Source organism: Otolemur garnettii, unplaced genomic scaffold (assembly GCF_000181295.1).
Source record: "Otolemur garnettii isolate 467f Iridium unplaced genomic scaffold, OtoGar3 scaffold00137, whole genome shotgun sequence".
In the NCBI taxonomy this organism is placed as follows: domain Eukaryota; kingdom Metazoa; phylum Chordata; class Mammalia; order Primates; family Galagidae; genus Otolemur; species Otolemur garnettii.
The window spans coordinates 4,813,444-4,825,497 of NW_003852532.1; the positions used below are offsets into that span (position 1 = coordinate 4,813,444).

Here is a 12,054-nt window from a genome sequence, read left to right on the forward strand (position 1 = left end):
TCTACCCAGAGCGACAGAGTGAAACTCTGTCTCAAAAATAAATAAATAGCATATTAACACTATTGGTATAACAATTTATACTGATGATTAAAATTGGTAAGGAAAATAAAAGGAAAGACATAATAGGGAGAGTATTTGCAGATTTGACTTGTGTTTACATGATTTCCTGATGATTCTGGCTAATGACAGATATTATACAGAGTCTTCAGAATCACCATCTTTCCACCTTACCTGATACACTCTGGTCACTCTGATCTTTCTATAATTTGGTCATTCTCTTGTGAAGGGCTTTGCCCTAAGAATTCTCTTCCCCTTGATCCTTTCAATGATCACCTTCTCATTCAGGTCTCAGTTTAAATATCAGTTACTCAGCAATACCTTCCCTGAAAGCCTCTTTGGAAAGAAGTATGGAAAATTCTCAAAGATCTCAAATTAGACCTTCCATTTGATCCTGCAATCCCATTACTAGGCATCTACCCAGAAGAAAAAAAATCATTTTATTATAGGACATTTTCACTAAATTGTTTATCATAGCTCAATATGCAATTGCCAAGATGTGGAACCAACTTAAATGCCTATTAACCCAGGAATGTATTAACAAACTGTGGTGTGTATATATATATATATACATATATAATGGAATACTATTCAATCATAAAAAAGGTGGAGACTTTACATCTTTTGTATTAACCTGACCATGGTTGAAACACGTTCTTCTTAGTAAAGTATCACAAGAATGGAAAAGCAAGTATCTGATGTACTCAATACTAAAATGTAGCCAGTAGATGATCTAATACATGCCCTCATAAGAGAAAAACTCAATTCAATTCAAGTTGAGGGGAGCAAGGAAGAGGAGGGAAAAGGAAGAAGGAAGCGGATGGGTGTGCTCCCACTTAATGGGCACAATATAAGTGTATATGGCACACCTCTTGGGTGTGGGACACAACTACAAGAGAGACTCTACCTAACAAATGCAAACATTGTAACCTAGTTGTTTGTACCCCACATTAATCTGAAATAAAAAACACAAATTAAAAAAATAATTTTAATTGTTATCTTTTTATTACAAATTATAATAAATTTTTTTGTTTAAAAAACCCAGAAATATTATCCCTGAACACCTAATCTAAAGTAGCTACATAGTCATTCTCTATCCTAATGCCCTGTATTAATTTTTGCATAACATGTGCTATGTTCTTATTTATTTGTTTGGTTCCACTCCCATTAAAATTTAAGTCATATAAAAGCTCGTACTTGTGTATCCCGGTAACTGATTTATCTTCGGTGCCTGACAAAGTGGTAGTGATTCTTAAGTATGTATTTGTTGTATGAACAAAAATTAAAATGAAAAGTCTTCAAGATAAAAATGGAACTATAGAAAATATAAAGGGCTTCAACTCAAACACACCATAATTGAATGTAGCTTTAGGAAGACTATCACATTTCCTTGGGCAGCACACTGATAAATCAGCATAATCCTATACAACTGACTCTGCTGGCATCTGTTAAAGAGCCCTCCTCTCAAAACAATCTCTCATCTTATAAGTATCAGCTTAATCTGGACATCTATTGATAAAACAAACAAATGATAACAACTAAAATCTCACTGAAATGTAAACTCTTTGAAGGCAGGGATCTTATCTGCCTTGTTCACAACTGATTCTTCAGCACTCATCACTTTGCTTGGAAAATATTAACGGGTACACAGAGCATGGCATTTTACAAAATAGTTGTTGACTATTTCTTAAATAAATGAATGAAAATGGAAAAAAATTGGCTTATATGAAAAAGCCCTAAAAATAGAGCGCAAATCAGAGGTATCCCATCCCTCCATGCCTTTTGTTAAAAAAAATCTGAGGCTGGGCATGGTGGCTCACACCTGTAATCCTAGCACTCTGGGAGCCCAAGCCTGGTGGATTGCCTGAGCTCAGGTGTTCAAGACCAGCCTGAGCAAGAGTGAGACCCTAGTGTTTACTAAAAATAGAAAAGTAACTGAACATCATAGCAGATGCCTAGAGTTCCAGCTACTCGAGAGGCTGAGACAAGAAAATTGCTCAAGTCCAAGAGTTTGAGGTTGCTGTGCACTGGGTTGCCATGGCACTGTACCCAGGGTGACTGAGTGAGACTGTCTCAAAAAAAAAAAAAAAAATCTGGAATATTTTCCAACTTCCTTCTATCCAGGGAGTAACTCTGAATGGATTGTGAAATCAAGAAATTTTTATGCAGAGTTATATGTGAAAGAGCATGCATTTTCACAATTATTATCTTAAAGGAAAAGAAAAACAAAATTATGTATCTATTAGCACCTTATTTTAATCCTTTCTCTTAACGATCTGGAATTTATACACATGACTGTTTCTTTATTACTGACATCAAAAGTCTGCCAGTCACGTCTATGTATTCTGTAAATATTTAACATCAAACTACAAAATGCTACACTGTAGGGAGTGTATATGAGAGGGATTGTGCAGGTGTTATAGAACATATAGAAGGAGACTGTAGCTAGGAAAGTCTTCAAGGAGAAAAAGACCTAAAGAATGATTAAGATATAATTAGAAGATAAAGAGAAGCACAGAAGAGATCTTTCCTAGTCCAGGGACCTGCAGATCTCACAGCCAAGGGGTGAGAGCACTGCTTATTCAAGGAACTAAAGCAATTAATATGGTTGATGCAGAGAGTGCAGAGAGAAGGTGGCAAGAGATAGGGCTGGATATAAGCAGAGGCCAGATAATGGACTACTTTAGAAGCCATATCCAGGTGTCCAGATTTTATCCCAAGGTCTGTGGGAAGCAGTAAAGAATTTCAAGCACTTAATGGCACTGGATTACTTTGTAAGTACAAGAATTACTCAGTCAGGGTTGTACTTTAGAAAAGTCATTCTGGGGTGGGGCCTGTGGCTAAGTGGGTAGGGCACTAGTCCCATATACTGAGGGTGGTGGGTTTGAACCCATCCCCAGCCAAACTGCAACAAAAAAAATAGCTGGGCATCGTGGTGGGCACCTGTAGTCCCAGCTACTCGGGAGGCTGAAGCAGAATTGCCTAAGTCCAGGAATCTGAGGTTGCTGTGAGCTGTGACACCATAGCACTCTACTGAGGGCAATAAAGTGAGACTCTGTCTTTGAAAAAAAAAATCATTCTGAATATAATAGGAAGAGTTAATTTGGGGTTATGGGGGGTGATAAAGTGGTAAGCAAGGGATGCTGGTTCCAAAATGATAGATTAGATTCAGGATTTAACCTCTTGTTGTAAACAAATGTATAATTCAGAAAAATATATTTAAAAACTGCTTTAAGGTATTAAAACATATTTATGACCATTGAGAGAAGAAAAAACAATTCAGATACTTTCTATATTCCACCCAGACTTCTGCCTGGAGCATATGCCCAGTCATGACACAGAGAAGTGGAGCCCAAACAAAGAACAGCAGGTTTACTAGATACAGAAAATAGAGTTCAGAAGTTGGGGATGCTGAGGTTTCCAGAATTTGCAAAGTAAGATACTGAAGAGGAGAGTTATGAACAGAGAATGAGCTCCAGGAATCTGTACAGGGTCCCACTTAGTCTTTGTCTGCACATGCACAGGGTGAGATTCTGAGACCTGGCTGAAGAGAGCTAATGGGAGCTATCAAAGCTTAGAATTGCTGGAGTTCTTATTTGCCAAAGTGAAGAGACATTGCTGAACATACTAGGAATTCAGTTTGGATCCCCAAAAGGTCATACCTTCAGAATAGGGTTACTGTCGCCTTAATGTAGGGGCTACTCTAGACCCAGGCTGTCAAATTCTAAAATCAAGTTTCAACAAATCAAGGTCATCAGTCGATGTATCAACTAACTTTCAGAACAAAACTGAACACTCTTTAAGGAGAGACAAACAAAATATAGACTCACAACAATGTAGCATATATAAAGTCCATCAAATAATAAAGAATTTTTAGAAATACAAGGAACAGGGAACTATAACCCATAACCTGAAGAAAAAAATCTGTTGACAACAGTCACACACAGAAAAATGATGCAGGTGTTGAAGTTACTAGAGGAGGCCATAAAAGTAGTTGTTTTAAATATTTTCAAGAATTCGTAAGAAAAGGTGGACATAATGAGTGAACAGATGGGAATCTCACAAAGAAATAGACATCATATGAAAAGAGGACCAAAAAGAATTTTCAGAACTAAGAAATACAACCATGCACCACATAATAATGTTCTGGTTGACAGTAGACCACATTTACAACAGTGGTCCCATAAAATTACAATATGGTATTTTTCTTTTACCTTATCTTATTTAGACACCCAAATAGTTACCCTTGTATTTCAATTTCCTACAGTATACATTCAGTGAGTAACATGTTGTACATGTGCATAGCCTAGGAGCAAGAAGATATACCATAAACCTAGGCCATACCATCTTGATTTAGGTAAATACATTCTATGATATAGTTAAAATGATGTCCATACAATAATGAAATCACCTAGTTACACATCTCTCAAGATGTATTCCTATTATTAAGCAATTCATGAACATACAACATTTGAAATCAAAATTTCACTGTATGTGCTTAGCAGACTTGACACTGAAGAGGAAATTGCCAGGGCAGTTAAAGATGGGGCAACACAAACTACCCAAATGAAAGTAAAAAGACTTTAAAAATATAAAAGAAAGCTATAGGCCTGTGAGCATATATTGGATAGTCTAACATATATGTAATTGTAGTCTTGGAAGAAGAAGAAAAAAGAGAAATTAAAGCATAAATAAAGGGAATTATATTCCACATAATCACTGTGTTTCAGGAACTGAGGTGCAATGATGAATCTAGCTCAGATCACACTCCTCTCTCCCAGCCTATGGAGAGGAGCCAGGCAGACCTGCCCAGTTCTGGGCCTGGCAGATTCTCATCAGAACCCTGTGGTGCAGTAAGAAAGGGTCAATTCCCCAAGAGAAGTAAATTGCCCCAACCGAAGGCATTAGAACTGAACAGACAAAACAAGAGCGACACACTGTGTGGCCTAACCTGAATTATTACTAGTCATAGAACTGTTTGTTTTGCTAAGATTCCACTGTGTGCTATTTGAAATTGGCCTCTTCAGTTGTAATCTAGTTGACTTAATTGAGCATCACATAGAGAGTGACATTTGGGAATATGAGATTCTGAATAAGGCAAGGGAAACTTTATAATCCTTGGATTGTTCATTTGCTCACATGTAATTCTAATATTCTCTGTCAGATCCTGGCAAAGCTCTGTGACATTTTACACACTGATTCTCTGGGAGAAGTGCTACAGTGGCTGCTTCATGCAAGTACAAAAGGTGAGATTAAGATAAGCATTTTTACACACTGAGTTCAGTTTATTTTTAGAAACTGGAAATATGCCAACATCTTGAATTTTCTACTTTGAATTTGCAAAAATAATATTACAACATTATTTCCTAGTGTGGCAAAATCATTGCAGTCCTAGTCCTATATCTTTAACTGCATACATGTTGATCATTCACTGACCCCCAGATCCTGTCTCAGATTGAACTCATTTGGGTGAGATAAAACGCTGTGTCCATGGGAGGCCTTATTTTCAGCTAGAGCTGGTATGTGTTTCTCCTTCAGAGCCTACCCACCCAGGGTTCTCCCTGAGCAGCCCCTCGGCCTGCTGGGAACCTGGAACACAGGTTTTTCTTTCCTTTGATATGGAGGGCAGTTGCATAGCCTTTCAAGTCCAGATGCTATTAGCTCTGCCAATGCCCCATCAAAATCATCACATCAGTCATCTCTCAGCCTCCCAGGGGCCCTTCCTGTCCTTTTCAGTGAAAACACATGCCATTCCCTAGCAGGACAACCATAAAGTGGGAGAGAGAAGCTATGCTCAAGTTCAGCTGATTCTCAGACTGACTGAGGGAAAACCTCCAATGTGGGACCTGAGAATTGGCATTTCTAACAAGTTCCCAGGCGATGCTGATAATGCTGGTCTGGGGACCACTCTTTGAGGAATCACTGCACTAATCAATGTTATGAGATCCAATGTCTGAGGAACAGACTAATGTTTTAAAATGAGCAGCATTTCGGATATAGTACCTTACCCAAATTCAATACAGCTTTGCAGGCAATTGAGAAGTACTTGGGGAGAAGGAGACTCTAGCTATTCTCTTTGTTTTCCTTTTAAAGAATATAACATTTAATAAAGTACACAGGTGGTAAATGCTTATTACTGGGAGAGAGAGCAGATGAACCAGAAAGAAAAATAAAAAATGTAAGAACAGGAATAATCGATGAAGCTACCACAGGCATCATTTCAGCGAACACTTGGGTGTATATCTTTCTGGATATGCTTGTAACTATTATTTCTAGCCAACATAATTATAACTTTTGCTCCACCACCTACACACTCCTTTTTTTCTTTAAACTCAGAGAAAGAGTGGGTCTCTGCTTTGATTCATTCTGAGCTGGCTGAGATAAACATGTTGACTCGCAGAAGAACTACCTCAAAGGAACCAGCAGGAGAGACTGAGAAGCCACCTACAGTTACACCACCCCCAAATTCACCTGAAAAATCAGTAGTACTGACCAAAGCTAAAGAAGATCAAGTAACCAGGTAATTAGGTATAAGAGCCACCTAGGCCTGTGTTACCTAAAGACTGAATTCTCTTGTCATTTATCTTACAAAAGGGTAAAAATGTTGATATCATAAGTCTCCTCTTTATTCCGTAAATGAGTACAATATGTGTTTGCTTTCATTTCCATAAATGTAATATGAGAGTTGTTCTCAATTCTATTGTTTAGAACGTTTTGGCCAGAACTATGCCTTCCTTATCCAAAAATCTTTCTTTTTGAGGAAAATTCTTTTTTGCTAAAGACAAAGCAAGAGAAGTTATCTTAGAAGTCTAAGACAATAAAGGGTTTTTTTTTTTTTTTGGTTTTTGTTTTTAATTTGACTAAACATAGAAGCAATTAAGGAAAACAAAATTGTATGATGATATTGTAGGTTTGTCAAATGCATGTCATACAGGTATTGCATATTTGTGTAGAACAATGCAAGATTAAACTAAATTGCTTCAGTTGATTTTCTCTGACATATTCCTAGAGAGAAAAATAACTACTAAGAGAATCGGAAATTATTTCAAGAGAAATTTCTCTTAAACCCTATAATTTCAGTAATAAGAAAAACACATATTTATGTAAAATTAAAATTAAATGTTGAGTAAAGCTTAAAGTTAGAGAAATATTATGTTTTTGAAAACATAAATACAGTAGAACCTCCCTAGTTGACCACCTCCCTACATTGACTGCTTCCTCAAGTTGACCTAATTTTCATAGATTGGACATGCACCATACATATATATCAGTAAAGTAGGCCTCGTTTTTTATGTTTACCATTTCTGTATGTTGACCAGCTTGTTATAATCCCTAGGGTGGTCAACTTACAGAGGTTATACTGTATGTCACTTTAAAAAAGCATTAGGACAGAAAAAAATTGTATTGCTATTTCTCTCTTTCTACCTTAAAGTTTTCATAAAATCAAGAGTAGTAAGGGTCATCCTCTACCTTAATGACTAACATATTAATATGATATACCTGTTAGATACATACTCCAGACAAGAATTTTTCATTAAGAAGTAAGTTTAATTCTGTATGCATTAAAAAACAAGAACTAGGAGAGCATATTTGAGATACATACACATTGAGTTTATTGACCATAGTGTAGTCTACAGAAAGTACTTGTCTGTATTTGTGAAATTCACTTTTTTCTTTCTCCAATTGATTTAGAGTGTCAAGTCAAGGATCTGAAGGGAATAAGGAAGTGCCAAAAGGTTAAGTACAGTTTGTGATAATTACTAAGTTGGTATGAAGAACCTAGTCAGTACTCACTATGTTGGGGATAGATTTTAAGAATTTGTGCTTTTAAAGAAAAACGAAAAAATACAATAGTGATCTGCTCCTCAACTCTTAACAAATAGCATCTGCTGAATTTCCCATAGAGATCAATATTACACCAATTTATTTTTGAAGCAAGGTGGCAGTGTGTCAGGAACTATAGTTTTGGTCAGGCCAATTCAGTGGCCAGGGAAGCCCTGCATTGACCTAACAGAAGGACGGTGATCTCAGATTTTCAGTTCTTCACAGATTGACTGTTGTGGAGATAAATGATTTCACTGGCAACAAAGTCAACCAGAGAAAAAAGCAAAATGACAGTCAGTCCCAGCAGGTGTCCTATGAGACAACTGAAATATAATTTAAAAAGAGCAGTTTTGTGCCCCCACCAACGGCCCAGCCCCAGTCTACAATCTGGACCAGGGAGAACCAAGAATTGTGAAAAGTCCTACTTTGGTCCAGAATAGCCCAAGTGAAGCATCCCTGTAGATTTGACAGATTCTAGCTTTAAGACAGACATAGCAATAATGGCTATAGAGCAGCAGCTGTGAAGCAGCATCTATAAGCTTCAAATAAAAGTCTCTCTTATTATTTCTACAACTTCCCTTCATACCAGGCATGATATAGTAATCATTTAGAGTCCCTAAGGGTCACTCTAGACCACAGAAAGTTGCACTGGAGTAACCAAACCCAAGAGGCTTTATGTGATAGCAGACAATAAGTGTATTTTAGAAATTAGAGAGTACTCTCTTACTCTGACTCCAAGGATAACCTATTGTATCTGGCCTCTCCTACCAACATCCTCATTCTAGGACTATCAAATAATGACAGTAATGGTTTCTATTATTCAACTTTATATCTTACCTCTAAGGTCCATATATTTCATCATCTAGATACTTGGCATATTTTTGGTATAAAAATCTTCCAAATCTTCTTTCTCTCCATTACTGATATTCAACATCTCCTCAAATCCCTGCTTGGGTGCAACCATGTATATCCCTTTGGAAAGTTTAACCTGCTTGCCTTTAACCTTATTTTGCCTATTTGTGCCAAAGATCTTTTTTCTTTCACTTGTCTTGCCCTTACCTGTCACACTTACCCATCACCAACTCTAGATCATTTCTACCAAAATCATAGTGCTTTTAGGAATAAAAGAACATATTCTGCATGTTATAGAACACATAACTAATTAAAGATGATCAGGTGGTAAGAAAGATAGGAATAGGTTCTTTTATGAATTGGGGGTTTGTATACCATTTGCTACGAAAACACAGAAAAAACTGTTTCAATTATGGTCTAATTTAGATTTTTTTTCTATTTCAGAGGCTGAACATAAGCACCCATTGTTTATTAGAAGAAATAAGATGAAAATGCCTATTACAGAATATTTCAGCAAACCAAAGTCTGACCTCTCCCTAGTCTCTCCCAGGCCGACCTCTCAGAATAGTGGATCAGCAAAACCAATGACAGCAAGCACTACACACGGATACAATCTCTGTTCCCCCAAAGCAGTTTATCCTTCAACATACCAAAGGTAGAAAGTCTAGACTGGGCTAATTCTGTCATAAACATAAGGTTCATGTGTATAACATGAAATTATTTTTTAAAAGAATATTTTTGGTATTGAGGAATCAAATGGTCTTTGTGGTGGCACATGTAAATCCCAAAACACCTGGATATAATGCTACAAATAAATATTAATGGAGACAGTTTTTCTTTTTGTAGTTAATTTTAATGCCATGTGTAAAAAATGTTTATTTATAAACTACATTTCCAGTCACACACCATTAGTATTAATACCTAAACATAGGGCCTTGACTAGAAAAATCACCCATAATCAGAATTAGGCAGTTATAGTGTGACACCTACCTCAAAGTCTTTTAGAGAAAAGGAAAAAATAAAACACCAAAATACTGAGAGTTTTAACATGTGAGCTGATAATTTGGAATCAGTGTTTCGGAGTTGTTCAACTACTATTGGAAAAAAAGCCCACCCCCCACAACCGAAAAAGAAAAGACATAAAAATTATTTCTAATTTATGAGTGAGAAAGGAGATAGCTGCTACTCAATGCTAATGGTAGATATTAACAAATTGCCTAATATTTTTGTATTTTAAAATAAACCACTTGGGCCATGGCCATCATTTTTTCAGTGTATGGCTGGATTATATCTACCAAATGCTATACAGAATTTATGTTTGTGTGTATGCAATCTTAATAGCATTTATATCATCCTTATTATGTGTCAAGAATCCTTCTAAACACTTTAGATATAGTAACTTGTTTAATATTCATACAAATATTTAAAGTAGCTACTATTATCATTCCATTTTTTAAATACAAAAACTGAGTCGCAGAGGGTTGAACTCTTTGTTGTAACAAATGCCATCAAATTTTAAATTTCTCGTGTAAGTGTCCAAAGTGTGTATTTTTAGTCAGAGGATGACATTGCTTACTTGATGATTTAGAGGCCCAGGATCCTTCCAGCTTGCGGCTCAGCCATCTACTAGAGCTTCATTGCCAACTCTATCTAGTTGGCAAAGGAAGAAAATGAGAGTAGTTTCCTTTCCAACATTAGTTTCCTTTTGCTGCTGTCAAATTTAGTGCCTTAATGCAACACAAATGTTTGTTCTCTTACACTTCTGGAGGTAGAAGTCCAAGATGGGTCTCACTGGGTTAAAATAAAGATGTTGCCAGGGCTGCATCCCTTTGGAGGATCTAGGAAAGAATCTGTTTCCTTACTTTTTCTGTTTTTTTGGAGGTTACCAATTCTCCTTGTTTCATGGCTCTTGTCTGTCTTCAAAGACAATAGCCAGTTGAGTTGTCATAAACAAATCACTCTGACACTGACTCTGTCACCTCCTTTGTCCACTCTTAAAGACTCCTGTGATTACACCAAGCCTGCCTGTTTTGGATTACACTAATCCAAAATAATCTCCTTATCTGAAGGTCAACTGATTAGTGATTTAACTTCATCTGAAACCTTAAATTTTCCCTTACCATGTAACATAACACATCTGCAGGCTCCAGGGATTATAATCTTTGAGGGGATATTATTCTGCCTTCTTCAAAAAGAGTATATCTGCTTAAAGTCTTGGCCTGGAAATGGGGAAGCTGATCGACAGCTCTTGAGTATAGACTATATTCTAGCCATAGCTATATTCTATGGAAAGGAAAATTAATGGACAGTTAACTTTCTGACACATCAGTTTAGTGACAGGTTCAAAGTGTGGTGGGAGTCTGTGTGCTTCACTACTGGTGCTATTGACATATGTTTTAATAAGATCATGCTCAATTGATAACATTAATACGGAAGTGCTCTGTCTTTCCTCTTATGAAGAGGTGGTAATAGCATTGCCAATTCCTTTCCCTTGAAAATTTGGTAAAATTCACCTCTTAGACCCTGTAGGTTTTGTGTTTTAAGGGGTGGTAGCCCTTTGACAAGGGCTACCCTTCTTCTGTGGTAAATGGTCTGTTTATATTTTCTGTACTTTTAGGGGGTGTCACTTTTGGTGATTGGTATTTTTCTAGGCAATTATCTATTTTGTTCAGGTTTCCAAATATATTTTTTAAGGCAGATTTGTCTCATAATTCTTTGAAATTCCTGTTTATTCTACAATCTTATTTTTTGTGTTACTTGTAATTTCCTTCTTGACTTACTTAGCTCATGACTTTTTACTATCATTTTCAAAAGACTGGATCTCAGATTTATTCACACATTCAATAATTTTCCTGTTTCTCTTTTTTTTTTTTTTCACTTTTTTGGCCAGGGCTGGGTTTGAACCCGCCACTCTCGGCATATGGGGCTGGCACCCTACTCCTTGAGCCATAGATGGTGCCCTCCTGTTTCTATTTCTCATCTCCTTTCATTTTTTATTTCTTTAGGCTACTTTTTTTTTTTATTAGTTTCTTTAAGTTCACTATTGTTCTAATATCTTGAGTTGAATATTTTTAATATATTTATATTCAGTCATTCTCATTATCATAAGTTTTTGAATTTTCTTAATCACAGCTTTAGCTGGATCTACAGGTCTAATATGTAGTGTTTTTATTATGTTTACTTCTAAAATATCTTATAATCTCAGATTGGATTTCCTCTTTCATCCAAAACTTGCTTGAGAAAAAATTTAAAAGTTCTAGGTGATATGGATTTTATCTCATCCCGTTTATTTTCTAGTGCATTGTTATCAGGGAAGTTGCC

The 12,054-nt window shown here is 36.4% G+C and overlaps 1 protein-coding gene across 1 annotated transcript in view; it reads left to right on the top strand.

The window, feature by feature from the left end:
- CUNH4orf17 (chromosome unknown C4orf17 homolog) overlaps window positions 1-9,392 on the top strand; it is a 51,903-nt gene extending 42,511 nt beyond the window's left edge. Inside the window, exons 6-9 of the mRNA XM_003798523.2 lie at window positions 5,222-5,303; window positions 6,394-6,577; window positions 7,750-7,793; window positions 9,178-9,392. Coding sequence (XP_003798571.1) covers window positions 5,222-5,303; window positions 6,394-6,577; window positions 7,750-7,793; window positions 9,178-9,392 — 525 coding nt within the window. The remainder of the gene's footprint in view (window positions 1-5,221; window positions 5,304-6,393; window positions 6,578-7,749; window positions 7,794-9,177) is intronic.
- Window positions 9,393-12,054: the final 2,662 nt, after the last annotated feature.